The 20,381-nt window shown below is 37.6% G+C and overlaps 1 protein-coding gene across 4 annotated transcripts; it reads left to right on the plus strand.

Moving 5' to 3' along the window:
- The first annotated feature begins 429 nt into the window (after positions 1–429).
- FBXO4 (F-box protein 4) lies at positions 430–19,119 on the plus strand. Of its 4 annotated transcripts, none has more exons than XM_030927861.1 (7): positions 430–818; positions 2,330–2,565; positions 4,696–4,916; positions 8,964–9,039; positions 9,155–9,330; positions 14,452–14,627; positions 18,796–19,117. In XM_030927861.1, the coding sequence occupies exons 1-7, from the start codon at positions 630–632 to the stop codon at positions 18,799–18,801; spliced, it is 1,080 nt and encodes a 359-aa protein (XP_030783721.1). In that variant the 5' UTR covers positions 430–629; the 3' UTR covers positions 18,802–19,117. The 4 variants fall into 4 exon arrangements, with proteins under 4 accessions (XP_030783721.1, XP_010359493.1, XP_010359494.1 ...); XM_010361191.2 differs by lacking the exon at positions 18,796–19,117 and adding an exon at positions 16,199–16,576; XM_010361192.2 differs by lacking the exon at positions 18,796–19,117 and adding an exon at positions 16,199–16,576 and having other exon boundaries at positions 430–740.
- Positions 19,120–20,381: the final 1,262 nt, after the last annotated feature.

The following is a 20,381-nucleotide window of genomic DNA, read 5'->3' on the forward strand; positions in this document are numbered from 1 at the left end:
ATACATAGGTTAAGCAAATTTTAAATGTGCTTATATTTTTGCATAGTGGGTCCAGACTCCTCATTTTGGCAAAAGGTTCTTTATAATTGGCCTGCTGACCGCCTCTCTAGTCTGTTTTTGCTGATACTCAATAAAATAAATGGTAACTTGGTGACTGAGGAAACCACACACACACACACAAAACACCCCACACGTAGTATGGCAGTGCTGAAAAGGAAGCAAGTGGTTATTAAATCCAAGATAGTGGCAGAGGGCTATAGAACAAGCGGAGTCGCCTAGGACCAGGCCTAGTGGAAATGATCCCGGAGAGAACATCTTGAATGAAGTCAGGAAGTCAGCGGGTTGGAGGTTGTACAGGGTCTCTGCGGTTGGCGTGGCTGAGGTTGAGGCCACAAGTTACTGAGGAAGTAACTGTTGACAGGAGCTTCGTACTCGACTCACAACTACGCACATTGGACTGCCTCCCAATAACCTCCCTTGCCCCTGGGCCTAACCCTGCCCTGGAGGCGGACTCGCGGGAGAGGCGGGAGGCTGAACGCCCGAGGGCGACCGCGGCTGGCGCGGAGCTGCGCAGGAGGCTGACGCGCTGGCGTGGCTCTGCGACGCGTCACCCGCGCTGCGGGCAAGCCATGGCGGGAAGCGAGCCGCGCAGCGGAACTAGCTCGCCGCCGCCGCCCTTCAGCGACTGGGGCCGCCTGGAGGCGGCCATCCTCAGCGGCTGGAAGACCTTCTGGCAGTCAGTGAGCAAGGAGAGGGTGGCGCGTACGGCCTCGCGGGAGGAGGTGGATGAGGCGGCCAGCACCCTGACGCGGCTGCCGGTGAGCGTCGGCCGCAGGCCGCGGAGGACAGTGGGGCCGGCCCGGGCCGGAGTGACCTCCCCTGGAGCCCTGCGGGGCCTGGGGAACTCCCGCGCCCGGGCGTGGGTCTGGCTCCGTCCATGCAGCCATTCCTGGCAGTGTAGTCACCGAGAAGCTACAGTTGACCAGAAGCGTCTTGGCGTTGACCCTGGTGCTCCGCAGGGGGCCTGAACATCTCAGGGAAGCAACTTCACCGGGCCCCTGGCGACCCTCCCGATCGCTCTCAGGTTTTCCACCCCCCAAAACAGGCACATGTGACTAGGACACCCTGAATGTCCGGTTACGAAATGAGACCGTTCCCAACTTGCTGATTAGCTTGGGAAAGCATTCCAGCCTCCGTGTTCCCAGCATCTTTAATTCCGGATCATAGTACCAAAACACCTGGAGGGCCAAGGTTTTCACCCTCTCAAGAGGACATTGTGCCTGTGGCTGTTACTGTATATTTGAAGAAACAAAGCTGCCCCTCAGTTGAAAATAAATGACTTAAGTTACAAGTACCTCAAGTTACATCAAGGCCACGAAAATGATACACATAATTTATTGTTAAACTTTAGGGTAGATAGGTAAATGAAGAGAACAAAAATTATTGAAAATTATTACAATTTTTTGTCTCATTTGGACTATTGACACCTCCCTCCGACGTGCATATCAACATGAAAACTGCAGGTTTAGAATGCTTCCAAGTTTCTCCTCTCAGAGGTTTTTCATAACATTTTAATAGATTCTGTGCAGGAACTAAAATGACAAATTTACGGCCGGGCGCGGTGGCTCACGCCTGTAATCCCAGCACTTTGGGAGACCGAGGTGGGCGGATCACGAGGTCAGGAGATCAAGACCATCCTGGCTAACACGGTGAAACCCCGTCTCTACTAAAAATATATAAAATTAGCCGGGCTTGATGGCAGGCACCTGTAGCCCCAGCTACTCGGGAGGCTGAGGCAGGAGAATGGCGTGAACCCGGGAGGCGGAGCTTGCAGTGAGCCGAGATCGCGCCACTGCACTCCAGCCTGGGCGACAGAACGAGACTCCGTCTCAAAAAAAAAAAAAAAAAAAAGTACACTTTTTGATTTGGTCTGATGATAAAATCAGATAAAGGTTGATACAGGTTTTATTTTGAAGAACAAATTATTTCCTTAACTAATTTATGTAACGAACTGCTATATCCAAACATCTCTGAGGAAAAACTAAAGGAACTGGTAATTTTACTGGAAAGATAGCAAGACGGTTGGTTTTTCAGGAATGTTTCAGTGTTTCAGAAATTAGTTTAACAAATACAAAACTAAAATGTTCAGTTATGATCCTTTGCTGATGGCAGGAAAATAATAGATTTAATTATTAATGGTAGATTTAGTTATTAAAAATACTCACTAGTCAGTTGACCTTTTGTTATTTATTTGTTGATTGTGTGATTTATCACCCAAAAACTATTTTCTTCATTCCTTTTTTCTGCCTGCTGCTTTCTTCTGTTTCAGATTGATGTACAGCTATATATTTTGTCCTTTCTTTCACCTCATGATCTGTGTCAGTTGGGAAGTACAAATCATTATTGGAATGAAACTGTAAGAGATCCAATTCTGTGGAGATACTTTTTGTTAAGGGATCTTCCTTCTTGGTCTTCTGTTGACTGGAAGTCTCTTCCAGATCTAGAAATCTTAAAAAAGCCTATATCTGAGGTCACTGATGGTGCATTTTTTGACTACATGGCAGTGTAAGTATCCAGTTTTATGAATTAAAAAGAAGATATTAAATTTTACTGTATTACTAGTCAATATCCAATTTAGTCCTTACCCTGCTACTGATTTGTTATGTGGATTTGCGGTCTAATTGTTCTCTTGTCAAAACTGGGAGTTAAATGACTTCCTTCATAGTACCCTTTCAGCTTTAATATTTTATTATTTCCCTGTGGTGCCTAACCAGTATTTGAATAATTATAAGTAGTATAGATGGCAAGTAGTAAAAGACTTCTTAAAATTCTCATGATCTTTAGAACAATTGTCATTTTGTTAAATAAGTAAATACTTTTCCATATCCAGAAAAAGGATGATCAGAGATCCCTGTTGTTTAGTAGGGAAGAAGAAAACCATTCTAAAGGCTGTGAGAAATAAGATTACATTAACACCCAAAATTACTGACATTTTTTAATATCATGTAGGTGAAATAATTAATGTTACTGAGCAACTGCAGTGTACTGGATTCTACAAGGGATGCTTTATGTATATTTTACTCATTTAATCCTCATGCAACAAGAAGGTGTTATCTTTGTATCACAGATGTGGAATTAAGGTTCATGGAGGTTACATGATTTGCCTAAAGTCATATAGTTTGTAAGGGACTATTCAGACTGGAACCCCATTATGCTACCTCAAAGATGTATAATGTCATTGGATCTGGATATAGCCTGTTTTACTGAGAAACTCAAACTTAATGCATTATTTTAAAATTTTAAAAATATTTATTCTTTAAAAATTGTTGTGCTTGACTCAGTAGCAAAATATAGGATTTTTTTTTTCAAATTTTAAGTTATTCAGAGCGTTTCCCTATTCTAATACAGATGCCATTATGTCAAGTGTTGTGAAACTATTTGATTCAAAGATGTGTCATCTGTTATACATAATCTCAGCAAGTGCCACTGTATCTCACTTGCTAGGCAATACCTGTACAATGCCACGTAGCTAACCATTGCATCAAGTGTATGTGAGGCTGTGGAATTAGATTTTGCCCAGAGAATAGTAATAATAGTAACTACCATTTATGGTCATATAAGTTACTTCTAATTTTTACAACCCTGAGTTATTTCGGTTGCTCAAATAATACAGATGAAGAAACTGAAATTCAGACTGTGGCTCATATAACTAAAAGTGGTGAGGCTTGGTCAGGTCTATCCAGCTTCAAAACTGTTTTTTGTTTGTTTTTTCCCCTTCATGAGTTACAAGGTTTCTAATAAAATTATTTTGTTAGGTTACTGATTTTGTTAACCAGCTTGACTTATTTGAAGGACTTTAGGTTTTATTTTGATTTGGGTAACTTTTAATTTTTGATAAAATACATAATTGGTACTTTAGAGATTTATAGCTATTTCAAGAAATGGAATTTTTTTACATGATTCTTAGTTTGCTAAGTTTGCTGCAAGGATCATTTGAGCCTCCCTCATTTAACTCTTACTAAACTATTATATTTGAGGCTATTAATAGAAGTACCTAAGACATTTGAAATTTGGTTATATTGGTAGTGTTAGCAGTTTTTTTGTTTGTTTGTTTTTTACCTCTAGGGATATTATGCTAGCTATCTGTGTGTAGCTTATCTTTAGTGCTGAGTTTCTCAATCTTGGCACTATTGACATTTTGAGTCAAATAATTCTTTGTTCTGGGGCCTGCCCTATGCATTATAGGATTAATGTTTAGCAGCATCCTTGGCTTCTGCTCAGTCCTTCTCCCTTCCCCAGCTGACAATACACATGTTGTTCAGACATTGCCAAATGTTCCAGGGGACGGGGTAAACCTCCTCGGGTTGAGAATCTTTATGTAGTAAAATTTCACCATTCAAATGTTCCATGAGAGAATCTAAATTAAAGATTAGAAAGTAAGTAACCACTTCATGGGGGAAGAGTTTCTTAGCTTCTGGGCCACTCCCACCCCCATGGCACCTTGTGCTTTTCCGTGTCAGAGTGCTCCACATATGTATTATAAAGGTGTCTGTCTACCATTGTCCTCCTGGAGGATTGGGACTGTATAATCATTGTATCCCTTGTGTCTAGCAAGTACTCAATACCTTATATATTTTTGAATGAATAACTGGCTGTTTTCTATGTTAATGTTCTAACTGTGACAATTTTATACAGCTATAGAATGTGCTGTCCATATACAAGAAGAGCTTCAAAATCCAGCCGTCCTATGTATGGAGCTGTCACTTCTTTTTTACACTCCCTGATCATTCAGAATGAACCACGATTTGCTATGTTTGGACCAGGTTTGGAAGAATTGAATACCTCTTTGGTGTTGAGCTTGATGTCTTCAGAGGAACTTTGCCCAACAGCTGGTTTGCCTCAGAGACAGATTGATGGTAATTTTCATGTTAATCTACAGTTAATTCAAACACTTTGAGCTTGACATTCTTGTTAAAAAGAAAGAAATTCCTTTTAAATTAATTATTTGCTATAATGAAATACAGTACTTTGCTTGTTGGGAGCCCCACCAGGTTCCACTGGACTGACAGAGTTAATTTACTTACTATAAGAAAGCTTCCTCTTAATTCCTCAAATTTGTACAATCCAGATTTTAAGATTATGTGAAAATAAGTTATTTGTTGTCAAGATGTTGCATTTGTACAATGGGATATCATATTTATCATATTTGAAAAAGCAGAAAATATTGAGCATCTGTATGGAGAGTATTTTGATATGTATTGGAATTCAAAAGAGTTAAATCATCACCTTCCCCCCTTTCTATTAAAAAAAAACAACAACAATGTATAAGTATTTGGCAAGGCAGGATAAATAGTAAGTATAAGTGATAATAAAATTTAGCCTTTGCTTTACTTATTTATTGAGAACCAGCCCCTATTAGTGAGATGATAGGGATGCGGAGATTTAGAACAATGTCTCTGTCTGCCTTAAAGACAGGTGTAGGTATAGGTGAGGACATAGACAAGTGTACAGATAATTAGAATATGATGTAATTAGTTCCTGGGTAGAAAGGTAAGGGTGAAAGAAGGCTCCATATTGAAGATGAGGTTTCATATGAGTCACTAGGGTGAGTAGTTGTAGGCCATCACAAAAAGACAGTAAAGGTGTTCCAGGCAGCGAGAACTACATTTTTTTTTTTTTTTTTTTTTTTTTTTTTTTTTTTTTTTTTTAAGACAGAGTATAGCTCAGTCGCCCAGGCTGGAGTGCAGTGGCACGATATCGGCTCACTGCAAGCTCTGCCTGCCGGGTTTACGCCGTTCTCCTGCCTCAGCCTCCCAAGTAGCTGGAACTACAGGCACCCGCCACTACGCCCTGCTAATGTTTTTGTATTTTTAGTACAGACGGGGTTTCACCGTGTTAGCCGGGATGGTCTCGATCACCTGACCTCTTGATCCACCCATCTCGGCCTCCCAAAGTGCTGGGATTACAGGCGTGAGCCACCATGCCCGGCGGAGAACTACATTTCTAAAAGCACAAAGCTCTGGATGTGGAGGACACATTTGAAGTATCACTGTGTATCTAGAAAGAGTGGAGCTATGTGAAAAAACACATATGTACCATGCTTAAGCATTTGGGAGCTGTTGGAGGATTTTAAGTAGAGGATTGAGATGATCAAGATTGCATCTTAGAAAGATTACTCAGGCTCTTGAGTGAAGAATTGATTAGAAGGGGCTAAAGATATGGAGACCCGTTAAGAAGCCACTGTCATATTATGATTAAAATATGAAGAGGATCTGAACTCTAAGTCACTGTTAGTGAAGATGAGAGAAGAGAATGAATAGTAAGGATATAAATTTGACAGAATGAATGTATTAGCAGTAATAAGGATGGCTCCAGGTTTCTGACTTGAGTGTTGTGTTGGATGATAGAGGATTCACTAGGGTAAGAAGTCACTGGAGAAGTAAGAAAAATTTGGAAGGGAGCAGGTAACAGTAAGATCTGTATAGGGAGAATGGCAGCTATTCTTTGGAATATGTTGACTTTGATAACTATGGAAGAGCCAAGTGGAGATACCTACTATAAGCAAATCTGCTAGAATGGAAGCTCCATGAAGGTAAGAATCTTGTCCACTTTATTTTTAGCTGTATCTATGGTGCCAGGCACATAGCAGGCACTCTCTGTAAATTTGGTGAATGAGTGAATGACTTTATGGATTACCATATGCATCCAGCTCTGAAGAGCAAGTTCTGGGCTAGAAATCGAGATTTGGGAGTCATATGGAGTCCACATGGACGTGGAAGTTATTGAGGATGGAGAGGAAGATTGGAGACAGGTGCTGAAATGTTCAGTTTATGTTTGGGGGAAGTGATTATTAAATGGAGATTCATAAATAATAATGACAAAGAAGGGAAGAGTGCTACAGCTGAATGATGTGTTTCTCAAGTAGAAGGATTTTTTTTCAGAGGGTTGGTGAGTAACATGGATCCCACCTCTTTACCTTCAGTTGTGAGAAAATAAGCATCTTTGCTACTTGAGAGTTCACTGCAGGAGAAGCCTCACCTAGGGGTAGGCCAATTTCAAGTACAGCTATTAGGTCTAAGGAACACCTCAAGAAGAGGTTGAGGAAATGGGGAAGTTTGATGGTTATAAAATGGAGAAGTAATAAAATGGCACTTCCGTTTTCCGTAGAGCAGCTGAAGTGATTGTTTTAAAATTTCAGCCTATGACTCACACTCAGCAAGATGAGAGAATATGGCGTTACATGATTGGCAAAGAAGGGCAGAACAGTATGGCGACTATATTGGACTGAAGTTAGACATGTTGAGAGGATAATCTCTGGGAGTGCAGCTGGTGAAAACAAAGATCAGAAACATGGTAGATTTTGATTCTGTGGTCTCTGTGAAACATGCACCAGACCTGGTGGCTGGAGGACTAGGATCACGTGGGCTGGGATGGTTGCAGTCCTAGTATTTAAGAGCCCTGTACGTGTGTTGCCTAGAATGATGACATGAGATGGTATGGCATGGCTTATTTAAACAAATAAATTAGTTATAATGCAGGAATTAAGATATGAAAGGCTGGAGTTGTCTCTAATGAGGTTAGTAGGGGCCAGATATTAAGGTTTTATTTCTTCATCTGAAGAGCAACGGCTTTGTAGAGAAGACAGTTAATTACATACCATTATTAAAAAATTCTTCCAACTGATGTCAGAGGAAAGGACAATAGGAGGCAAGAAGATCTAGGAGACGGGTTAGAAGTGATTGCAGAGGCCCGGGTGAGTGATGATGACAGTGTGAACTAAAATGTGGTTGTGGGGATGCAGATAACTGAACAGATCTAAAAGAACATTTATATAACAGGATGAAGTAGAGCCATGGAAGCCCAGAAAGGTCTTTCGAGGAGGCAAAAGGGGAACCAGCCACTGCGTGTTAGCACAGCCCAAGGAGGGAAGAGGTTAAGAAAGGACAAATAACACTGACTAATGACTCAGATATAAAGCAGTAAGAAGCTAATATTTAGCACTTGTGATTTACTAGTTAACCTACTAGGAGTTTTACATATATGATCTCATTTAATCTTCCCAGTAAACCTGAGAAGAATATATTAGTTCAACTTCTTTTTGGTATCAAACTGAGGGATACAAATACATGGCTATAAGTGAGAAATTCAGAATTATAATCCAACTCTGTCGAATTCTAAATTTCAGTATCTTCAGTATTTTCTCAATTTACTAATGTGCTGTTGGCAGCTCCTCATTAATTTATATTATTTGAGACAAGGTCTCTGTTGCCCAGGCTGGAGTACAGTGGCATAATCATGGCTCACTGCAGCCTTGAACTCCCTGGCTCAAGTGATCCTCCTACCTCAGCCTCCTAAGTACCTGGGAAACAGGCATGGGCCACCATGCCTGGCTAATTGTTTTGTATTTTTTGTAGAGATGAGGTTCTCACTATGTTGTCTAAGTTGGTCTTGAACTCCTCGCCTCAAGTGATTCTTACACCTCAGCCTCCCAAATTGTTGGGATTACAGATGTGAGCCACTGTGCCTGGCTCCCCATCAATTTAAAAACAGCTTTTCAGAGGGGGAGAAAGACACTTAGTTGAATGTATACATGGATTATTAGACTAATGAGAAACATAAAAATATGAAAATGAGTCTTAGTCTTGAGGATAAATAGCAGTAGCTGGGATGATGCAGCTGCTACTGATAAGATGATAAAGTTGTTGACGATAGTGATGATGATATAAGGACTGTTATAAGCCTAGCAGTTTTTTTCTTTCTCTGTATTTTTATTGCCATGTGGATGAAAGTTACATACAGTATCTTTTCTTCAATGTATACGTTTTATTTTATTTCATATCAATGCATAAGTTGTTATATAATTTTTTTCTTTGCTCTTTTTGCTTTCACTGGGTAATTTTCAGTGTGATCTTTTGCTATTTTAGTTAACGACTTGCTTTGGTAACTGTGATTTTCTTTCTTAGGTATTGGATCAGGAGTCAATTTTCAGTTGAACAACCAACATAAATTCAACATTCTAATCTTATATTCAACTACCAGGTAAGGCTACATACTTAGTGGCTTAACTGAAACATGAGAACTAAAACATTTCAGGTAAGTGAAGCCTGTTTAGTGTCTTTTTATATTCTGTCTTTACAATTTTTTTTTTTTCTAGAAAGGAAAGAGATAGAGCAAGGGAAGAGCATACAAGTGCAGTTAACAAGATATTCAGTCGACAGAATGAAGGCGATGATCAACAAGGAAGCCGGTACAGTGTGATTCCACAAATTCAAAAAGTGTGTGAAGTTGTAGATGGGTTCATCTATGTTGCAAATGCTGAAGCTCATAAAAGTAAGCACTCATATATATATTTTTAAGCATATTGTTCTTTTCAAAGCAAATAGAAATTACCTTTTTAGTCTTTACGGTGGCTTCTTAAGAATATGATGGCTTATTTTATCAGTGTGATTTTCCGACCCTTACTATTAATAGGGGTGTGTATTAGGATCACCTGAGAAGCTTGTTAAACATGTTAACAAGCTGATTCCTACCCTGGTGAATTTTATTCTAGATTTGGGTTGTGTGAATCAGATTTGGGCATTTGTTTTTTCCAAGCACCCAGGGAATTCTGATGCATTCCAAAGTTTGGTACTACAGCTATACAATATTTTTTTGTTGTATGCTTCTACATTTTTTTTTTGATACTGACATTTTGTCTGCTTCTGGCTTTATTCAAATAATCTATCCAAATAACTATGAAAAATTTTACCTTTGTTTTATCCAAATAGTAGAGAGATGTGATGGCAGGGTGTTAAGTAGATTAGTTGAGAACACTGTCCATATATTCTGAATAATTGTCATTCAGAATGCTATTTTTGTGTGAAATCAAAATATCATTGGACCATGAGCTAGTATTACAATATCTTTCCCAAATCCTTTGTGAACAAGGTAGAATATAAATATATAATATACTGTATATATATTATAGTTCTCTAATACACTGGTTTGAATTTCTATTGAATTTATTTTCCCTGTCATCTATTAGGCATGAACGCAGTTGCAATTACTTTCTGTTATTGCAGGGGTATCTGTAAAAAGAAAACTTAGAAGCAAAATAAAAGATGAGTTCATTTAACAAATAGTTTTTTAGTTCCTACAGGCATGTTGCAGTTACAACTGGGAACTAAAACAGATACAGCCCCTATTTTATCTAGTTTTCCAATCTGCTCCTATAAAACAAGCAGACAAAAAATAAATTAAAACAATTACAAGACACAAAGAAACTATAATCACTTATCAACTTTTTCCTACTGGCCTCTACTAGGTGCTCATGTAAAAGGTTAGTGGTAGGGCAGAAGACCTATGAGTACCCTCCTTAGTGGTATAGGCATGCATGTGTTGACCGGCCGTTGCTTGGAGACAGGTCTATCCTCCTGCTTTCTATATTCTTTTCTCAGTGAAGCCAAAGCTGTTTTCCACAGACAAAAGTTAACTGCTGCTATCTCAAGAGAGACAGAAACAAAAGCTGTCTTAGGGGAGGAGCAGGATTTCCAGTTGTACTGAGGATCTTGCACTGATACAAATTAAATGTTTGCTGACTCTGGAGGAGAGGCAGGAAATTTGCAGTGGAGACCTTTCTACCAATAAAGGGCAGAATTCAGCAGTTATACTGGAACACTGAGAAAGCCCTTACCACTGAAGCTCTGGTGCACAGGGCCTCTAGGGCCTTAGGCTGGGATGAGAAAACTGAGAAATCTCCATGTCCCTACAAATTAAGAAGCAATAGCAGACTACTGCAGGGATGGGGGAAGGGTGTGGAGAGGCTCTCCTTGCATCTTCCCTATAACCCCCCATGGCACAGTTACAAAGATAGGCTGAAAGCTGAGAACAAGTAGAAACTCTAAGAAACTCTGGCACTCCAGTGCTCTTACTGAGAACAAAATAGCAGCAGCATACTGCTGAAAGAATTTAAAATCTGTGTGTTACAAAGTTAGCTATAGCAATAAAAGCCAAATCCAGCTCAACTAGACTAGTTTGATTCAGCCTACTGCATTAATACCCTAACCGAAATATGATGCCTGTTTTTAGGAGTAAATCCTGTTTACCTTAGTCTCTACTGCTCTTCTACATAAAACATCTAACATTAAATCTAAAAATTATGAGGCACACACAAAATCAAAATGAAATGACACATTGTCATGAGATAAGGCAGTCAGTTGAACTGGACCAGAGATGGTCTAGATGTTGGTATTCTCAGAAAGAGACACTAAAATAACTGTGATTAAGAGATCTAGGTCAGGTGCAGTGGCTCTGGGAGGCCAAGGCGGGCAGATCGCTTGAGCCCAGAAGTTCGAGACTAGCCTGGGCAACATGGCGAAATTTCACCTCTACTGAAAATACAGAAAATTAGCCAGGCATGGTGGCATGTGCCTATAGTCCCAACTACCTGGAAGGCTGAGGCGGGAGAATCGCTTGAGCCTGGGAGGCGGAGGTTGCATGAGCTGAGATCACACCACTGCACTCCAGCCTGGGTGACAGAGCGAGACCCCGCCCCTTGCCCACAAAAAAATGAGAGATTACGAGAGACCTAGTGGAAAAGGTGGACAATATGTGTGAACAGATAGATTTTTCAGCAGAGAAAGGAAGCTGCTTTGAAAAAGTTAAACAAGAATGCTAGATATGAAAATATGACAACAGATGAACAATTCCTTCAGTGGGCATATTAGCAAAAGAAAGAATCATTGAAAGTGAAGATAAGTCACTCAGAATTATCCAAATTAAAACACAAAGAGAAAAAAAAAAGTAAGAGCAAGGAACAGAGTGAGAGTTGGGGGAATCTGTCCAGTGATCTAACTCAGGGGTTAGGAAACTTTCTTAAAGGGACAAATAGTAAATATCGTAGGCTTATGAGCCATACAGGTTTTGTTTGTTTGTTTTTTAACCATCACTTAGCTCTGCTATTACAGTACGAAAGCAGCAAAGACAACACGTAAACGAAAGGACAGACTGTTTTGCAATAAAAATTTATTTAGAAAAATTGACCCACAGAATGTAGTAGGCTGACCCCTGATCTAACTTATCTGTAATTGGAGTCCCAAAACATGAAGGGAGAGAGAAAAGGGGAAAAGGAATTTTTGAACAGATAATGGCCAGAATTATCTCAAAATTATGGAAAGACAACAAACCACAGATTGAAGATGCTCAGAGAGCACCAAGCATAAATATAAAGAAAAATACATCTAAGCACATCGTAGTCAAACTGATAAAAATCAAAGATAAAGAGAACATCTTTAAGGCAGCCAGAGGAAATGAAAACATACATATAGAAGGCCAAGATGATAGTGACAACAAATTTCCTGACAGAATTGCTGCAGGATAGAAACCAATAAAGAGAAATCTTTATAGTACTACAAGGGGGAAAAAACATCCTACATCCAGCAAAAATATTTTTTGAAAATAAAGGTAATGTTAAGATGTTTTCAGACAAACAAAAGTTCCATGTCTTAGTTCATTTGTGCCACTATAACAGAATATCCCAGACCTGTATATCAGTGCATTTCTGTTTTTAGATTATGGAGACATCTGAATGGTACTGTGATTTTTTTCCCCTCTGGCGTCACCTAAATTCCTATTCTCCCAAGACTACTTAGTCTAATTTTATTACAGATCAATAAATGAATTTTTAAAGAACAGAAATTTATTTCTGACAGTTTTGGACACTAGGGAGTCCAAGATTAAGGCACCAGCATCTGGTGTCTGGTAAGTGCCTTTCTTGCTGATTTCTTATTTGGCAGAAGGTAGAAAGGGAAGCTGGAGACAAACATTGCATTCTCACATGACAGAAGAGGGAAAGACAGGGCTGCAAGCCAATTTTAATGGTAATATTAATCTACTCATGAGAGTAAAGCCCTTATGACCTAAACAACTCCCAAAGACACCCCTTCCCCCAATACTGTTGCATTGGGGTTTAAATGTCCAACACATGAATTTTGAGAAACACATTTGAACATAGCACTGAGAAAATTGATTAACAGATCTTCACTATAAGAAATCTTAAAGGAGGTCTTTAGGCAGAAGAATATGATAACAGATGGAAATCTGCATCTACCGAAAAAGATGAAGACTCCTGGGATGGAAACAAAGGAGCTATATATACAAAAAAGTTTTTTTTTCTAATTTTAATTAAAAAAAACTAATAGTGTATTATACATGTATGATATTTTGAAGAAAAGTATGTGATAATAGAACACATCATGGAAGAGAGAACATTGAAGTATATTATTTTGTAAGTTTCTTCTATATGTGAAATCACATATTTAAAGGTAGACTTATAAACTAAAAATGTGTATTATAAATACTTGAACAACTGCTAAAAACTATATAATGAAGTTGTAACTAAGCCAGTAGTGGATATAAAATGGAACCATTAAAAAACTCAGTCCAAAAGAAGGAAGGCAAAGAGAGAAGAAGGAATAAAGAATAGATGGACAAGTCAAAATCTAAGATGTATAGGATACATTTAAATGCACCTTGTTGTTAAGTACATTAAATGTTTATTAATTTTCAATTGCTATTAACAAATTACCTCAAATTTAATGGTTTAAAACAACTATTTTTTTAGCTCACAGTTCTCTAGGTCAGAAATCTGGTCATGGTAGTACTGAGTTCTCTGGATAGGGCCTCTTGGGCTGAAATTTGTATATCATATTGTTGCATCCTTTTCTGGAGGCTCTGGGAAAGAATTTGCTTCCGAGATCATTCAGGTTATTAGCTGAATTCAGTTTCTTATTGTTGTAGGACTGACCTTCCTGTTTTCTTGCTAGCTGTCAGCTGGGGGCTGCTATCAGCTTCTAGAGGTCACTTATATTCCTTCCCATGTGACTCCCTCCATCTTCCAATCCAGCAATGGAGAATCTCCCCTGTATTGAATCTTTCAACAAGAAGAGCCACTTTTAAGGGCTCACCTGATTAGGTCAGGCTCAATGAGGATTACCTGTCTTTCTTAAACTCAGCTGTGTCTTAAAGCCTAATCATGGGAGTGATGCCCCATCTTATTTGTAGGTTCTTCAGACACTAAAGGGGAAAGGGATTATGCAAGGGTTTGGAACATTGAGGTTATCTTAAAATTCTACCTACCACAAAATGCAAGTGGTCCAAACACTCCAATAGAAGGTTGAGATTGTTGGTATTCATAAAAAAAGCTAAACTCAACTATATGCCTAAATTTTGAAAGTAAGCCCTTTGAATGAAAGGGTAGTGACATCTACAGAATTTGTGAAAGGAAATACCTGTATCAAGCATTTTTGCTTTTAGACTATGGAGACATCTGAAGAGTACTGTGGTTTTTTTCCCCTCAGTTTACGTTTGGATCCTGGTAAATTTTTGTTCCCTCGCTTTGTTAGTTTTTTATTTTATTGTTTTCAAAACTATTAAAGGTAATGCAAATTAAGGGTTTTGACTTACATTCCTTAGGACATGAATGGCAAGATGAATTTTCTCATATTATGGCAATGACAGATCCAGCCTTTGGGTCTTCGGGAAGACCATTGTTGGTTTTATCTTGTACTTCTCAAGGGGATGTAAAAAGAATGCCCTGTTTTTATTTGGCTCATGAGCTGCATCTGAATCTTCTAAATCACCCATGGCTGGTAAGATCATTTATACTCTGGTGAAAAAAATTTTATTTTGCACTCTATTTTCCATTTTATTTTATTTTTTAAATTCAACTTCTTTAATGAAATAGCATTCTAAAATCAATTTTAATAGCTTAGTCTATGGAAGCTATTTGATTGATGATAATAAATGTTAGCTGATCAATTGTTTCTTACTTGCCTCTTCTCTCGCAGAAACAATGAGATAACAATTGGGGATTTTTTTTTCTTTTTTTTTTTTGTTTGTTTTTTTGAGACAGGGTCTCACTTTGTCGCTCAGGCTGGAGTGCAGTGGCACGATCACAGCTCACTGCAGCCTCAACCTCTCGGGCTCAGGTGATCCCTCCACCTCAGCCTCCCAGGTACCTGGGACTACAGATGTGTGCCAGCAACCCAGATAATTTTTTGTATTTTTTGTAGAGATGGGGTTTTTCCATGTTGCTCAGGCTGATCTCAAACTCCTAGGCTCAAGCCATCTGCCTTCCTCGGCTTCCCAAAGTGCTGGGATTACAGGTGTGAGCCATCGTGCCGAGAGCCAGGTTGTTTTTTTAGATGCTACTATTACGTTTCTTACAACATCAATGTATTATGCTTTATGGATCATCAAAGGTATATGCTCCATCTTATAGTTTATTGCTTTCTAAAAAATATTTTATTTATTTTTTTGAGACAGGGTCTTGCTCTCACCCAGGCTGGAGTACAGTGGTGCAATTTTGGCTCACTCCAACCTCTGCCTCCTGGGTTCAAGTAATTCTCATGCCTCAGCCTCCCAAGTAGCTGGGATTACAGGCATGTGCCACCACACCCGGTTAATTTTTGTTTTTTAGTAGAGATGACGTTTTACCATGTTGGCCAGGCTGGTCTTGGACTCCTGGCTTCAAGTGATCCGCTCGCCTCGGCTTCCCAAAGTGCTGGGACTACAGGCATGAGCCACCGTGCCCAGCCCTAAAATATATTTTAATTATGGCATTCTTTCTTCAAACGAATCCTGACGTGATAACCCCTGAGTAAAACAGATAAAAAAAAATTAAAGTTGGAAGCGGAAAAAGTAAGAGGATTTTCTTTGTTCCCCTTCCATCTCTTCCCTGGAGCTCCAAAGACTCTTTGGAATGAAGTTTGAAAACTACTAATAAAGTTTCCCCTTCTGAATGGTGGCAATTTTAGCTTTACCCTTAGGAGGAGTGGCAGTATTAAAGACACATTTTTGTAACATGATGTCACACATATGACGAGCTGGGTCACTAAAAGTGTTTTAGTTTTCAAAGTGGATCCTTTGGAGAATGTTTCTTCCCCTCATATATGGAAGCAAGTCATAGAAATGGTATTTCTTTCCATTTCCAAAGCTGAATTTCAAGGCAAATAAGTTTTATATTGGTAATAGTTACAAGAGAAATTATCATATTTTTATCTAAGTGCTCTACAAAACAAAACTTGAGCAACTTATCCAAAGTTTATTGGGATTTTTAAAAGTTCTGTTCTCTTTTTAGTGTCTAGAAAAATGTTCCTCCTACTCATAAGATTTTGGACTTAGTTTCTTACTAACAACATTCTCTGTTACGTATTCATAGGTCCAGGACACAGAGGCTGAAACTCTAACTGGTTTTTTGAATGGCATTGAGTGGATTCTTGAAGAAGTAGAATCTAAGAGTGCAAGATGATTCTCCTTTCAGATCTTGGGAAATGAAACCGTTTGAAATTTATTACTGAGGTCATGATGTGAATATTTGCTCAGTCAACTCACCTTGTCCTCCCTTTTTGCAGATGGGCTTTAAATTGGACAGCTATAGCTGCTGTGTTTTTGATATTATTTTTACTCTTTACCATAAATCAATTGCAAGAAGAGTTTCAATCCTTGTATTTAGCCCCAAAATGAACCTTTAAACATTTTTTTTTGGTAATTTTTATATTTTCTGTCTTTTAAAAAATATTAAATTCTGGAAAAAATACATTTGTGCCTCTCATTCCCTGAGTTTCTATTCTTTTGAGTACAAAGATTGCCTTAGTGAGAAATAGCAAATTTGCTAAACTTTCCATTCAGTCTTTTCAAGGATTCATAAGTGGTTATCAAAAAAGAAATTTTTATCTAAATAAATACACAGCTTAAAGACTGACAAATATACTGGAATTGCATTTAATATTATGGCCATACAATCCCTGTTTTATTCTGAAATAGTGAAAAGCAGGCTTATATCATATTTAATACTGCTTTCATGAAAAATAACTTTTCCTGATAGTTCTTACTATTTTCAGATAACTTCACAAGCTCATAAGATACTAAAGCCAAATTCTATCCATACTCAGAATGAAAACTTCCCGGAGACTTGTATGCATCATATTACTTCCTTCCACAAATGGCTTATACTCAGCAGAGGAAACACCCTAATATCTCACTGGAACTCAGGAATTTTAAGATTATAGTAAAAGCCATAAATATCTATATACAGTTTATATAAGTTCCATATTTAAATGTATTTCTGTTTTGGACAGAAAGTTTATAACATATATTATACATATAATTGTATTTATTCTCTTTTAGGTCAATGCTATTACTGTTTTGACCTTTTTGTTGAGGGGGCAGAATTTTGCCTCATGGACTATTGGGTTAGGAGACCTTTGAGAAAGACCTGTGTGAACATATGGTTTCACATTTGTCAGAATGTTTACTTAGATATTTGTAGTTTTACTATGATGAGACATTATTAATATTTCTAAAAATTAATAATCCAAAGTTATGATAGAAGAGTGATTTGATTTATTCAGTACCACATGGAAGCAGAACAATGCTTTTACATCAGCTATCTTTTTTTAAAATGCCATTTCAGTTCTATAATTAAGATATTATATCTGATGAATGGAGAAAATGAAATAGTTTAGTATCAAATGCTAGGTCACTCACCAGATTTAAACTAGTACCTTATGCTCTTTTTTGCTTATAGCACACTCCAGCATTTATAATCTAGATTTTTGTTAAAGCAAGATACATTCATTTTTCTAGTTTTCAGTTTAATTTTCCACACAGTCCCAATCAAATCTTTTTTTCCTCTCTATACACTATGAAATTTGTCTCTCTTATATTAACTCATTTTATATGGTCTTTTCCTAGTCCTAATTATCTTTGGATAGGACTTGCTGCATGTCTTGGGGTTCTTCCCACTCTGACTCTTTGTAGCATGAGATACAATTTATTATATTTGATCCTTGATAACTTTGACAAGTACATGAGCCATTTGCATTTTAGGTGTTTTTCTCCATATAATTGTGGGTAATAAAAGAGATTTTTAAAATTACTAATTATGGGGATACTGTAAAATTTACAAAATCTTCAAATATTGGAGCTAAGACTAAATGCTAGCCTTTATGACAGCTATGTCAGGCAATGTGTATAATACTTTGTATACATAAACTTTAAATCTTAGAAAAACCTTATAAGCCCGCTAGTATTATCCTCATTTTTTAGGTAAAGAAAGTGAGACCCAGAGAAAAGCATTCTATTATTACTCAAATCCATATCATGGTATACATAGCAAAGAAGACATTAGACATGAAGTCCGAAAATCCTCTCATCCAAGTTAAAAAGAGCTACAAGCTATTCTGATGTTTAATTAAAAAATCGATTTCCTGGACTCTACTATGGTTCATCATCAGTGCTATATTAGCATTATCCAGGGATGAAGCAAAGCAAAATTGTTATACATACAACTTCTGGAGTTGAGAATGACCTAATGCAAATTTCCACTCTGCCAATTTTTATTGACATGGCCACAAGTAAGTTCCTTAAATTCTGAATCTCAGTTTTCTCATGTACAAAATGAGAATAACAATACCTACCTTGAAGATAAGTTTTGCTTTATCAAAAACTGATGTAAGCATCTGGACAAGTACTTCTCTGTGGGAAGGCCTCAACTTTAGCACTAATATTCTAAGAGTTTTTATGGGTTTTTCAATGTCACTTTCTGAAATGATTATCCTGACATAGAACAACTATTTTATAGGTATGTTTAGATGGTCATATAAAAAGTAAGGGTCAGTGTTTAATCATCCAAACTCTATCACCGCTATTGAAAATTACTTGAAAACTGTGCCTCTATATAGTGTGTGAACTGCATGTGCATATTAGTAACTGTTGATGGATTGAATTTTGTTTCCCCACATTCATATGTTGCAGTCCTAACTCCCAGTACACCTCAAAATGTGACTGTATTGGAGGATACCTTCAAAGAGAGAATTAAGGCTAAATGAGGTCATATCGGTGGCCCTAATCCAATAGAAGAGGAGGAGACACAAAGGATGTTTACAGACAGACAAAAGACCACATGAGGACATAGTGAGAAGGTGGCCATCTACAAGCCAAGGAGAAAAGCTTCAGGAGAAATCAAACCTGTTGACACTTTCATCTTAAACTTCTAGAGTCCAGAATTGTGAGAAAATAAATTTCTGTTGTTTTTTGTTACGATCTCAGGCTGTCCTTCTGTAGAAATCAAATGGAAGTTCTTATTTAATATATTGAAGCATCCAGTTCTACAACTGCAATGAAAATAAGCATATATTAAAAGAATATTTGTTTTACTTATACCTAGAGAAAGTACAATTCTCCATATTATTGTCAAAACAATTTTTCTAAATCATGACATACGTGTAGTTCCTCTGTTGAGAAACTTTCAGTGGTTCACTATTACCTCTAGGATAAGGCCTAATATTTCTAGCCTGATAGCGCTATAGAAAAGAAACTTTCTCAGCCCATTTGTTATTTTTAGTGACACAGGAAAACCTAGTGTTTGTGAAATTATGAGTCTTTACCGTTATGATGAACTACAATATCAAACATTACTCATAAATTATTCCTAAATAAGCCAGATAAAAGAATGAGACTAGATAAATGTTAGAAGTTTTTCCCTTTTACCAAATATTCCATATTTAGCAGTCATAAGAAATGTGAAAATAATAAAGTTCAATTTTTAGTGCATGCCCACTATATGCCAGGTCTTGTGCAGTTTCAGGATAACTGAAACAAATAACAGCAATTTGGAGCCATTAGCACAAATTGCTTCTTCAGCAATTTGCTCTTTTAGCTAGGTTAAGATTGTATTCATGCAGTATTTTGCAATGGTACATAAGCTGATAACTTAAAATGTAGTCCACAACCAAGTAGATACTTCACTTGATAGGAAACTAAAGAAGCAAGGGTCTTAACTCCAATTAGCAGAGTTTCTATTTGAAACATTTAAAATGATAGCAGAAGTGATGAGAGTCTGGGGGAGATCTAAGCTTTCTAGGAAGGACTTGACAAATTGTGTCAAGGGCCTTAGAGCTATTAAATGTTCTAGCCTAATAATTTTATTTCTAAGATCTCATCTTCAGGAAACTGTCATTAACGTGCACAAAGCTACAACTAAAAATATAGTCAATGAAGCACAATTTCTAATTTACAGTAGCAACGTTGTTTTAAAAAAAGTGTAATAGACCAATATGATTAAGAAACTTTTACTACAACTATGTAAAGGAATACCAAATGAGCTTTATGAAAGTGACTATTCTATTTTGTTCCTTGCTTAGTATATATCATTAAGAACAGTGGTTGGAACATAGTAGATGGTTGGTAAATATTTTTTAGAATGAATAATGAATAAATGGCTAAATGTGGACGTTAAAAATAATGCTTTTAAATACTTAAATATATAAAATATTCACAATCTATTAAAAAGCAGATTATAGAATTGTGTTTATAATATGGCCACTGTCATGTCTATTCAC

This window comes from Rhinopithecus roxellana, chromosome 3 (assembly GCF_007565055.1).
Source record: "Rhinopithecus roxellana isolate Shanxi Qingling chromosome 3, ASM756505v1, whole genome shotgun sequence".
In the NCBI taxonomy this organism is placed as follows: Eukaryota; Metazoa; Chordata; class Mammalia; order Primates; family Cercopithecidae; genus Rhinopithecus; species Rhinopithecus roxellana.

What these genes read in the sequence shown, in the direction of transcription:
- FBXO4 (XM_010361191.2), top strand. Translation starts at nt 630, where the DNA reads ATGGCGGGAAGCGAGCCGCGCAGCGGAACTAGCTCGCCGCCGCCGCCC. An exon ending in TTTTTTGACTACATGGCAGT is followed by an intron (nt 2,566 to 4,695) that starts GTAAGTATCCAG and finishes AATTTTATACAG; the next exon opens with CTATAGAATGTGCTGTCCAT. An exon ending in AAATGCTGAAGCTCATAAAA is followed by an intron (nt 9,331 to 14,451) that starts GTAAGCACTCAT and finishes TACATTCCTTAG; the next exon opens with GACATGAATGGCAAGATGAA.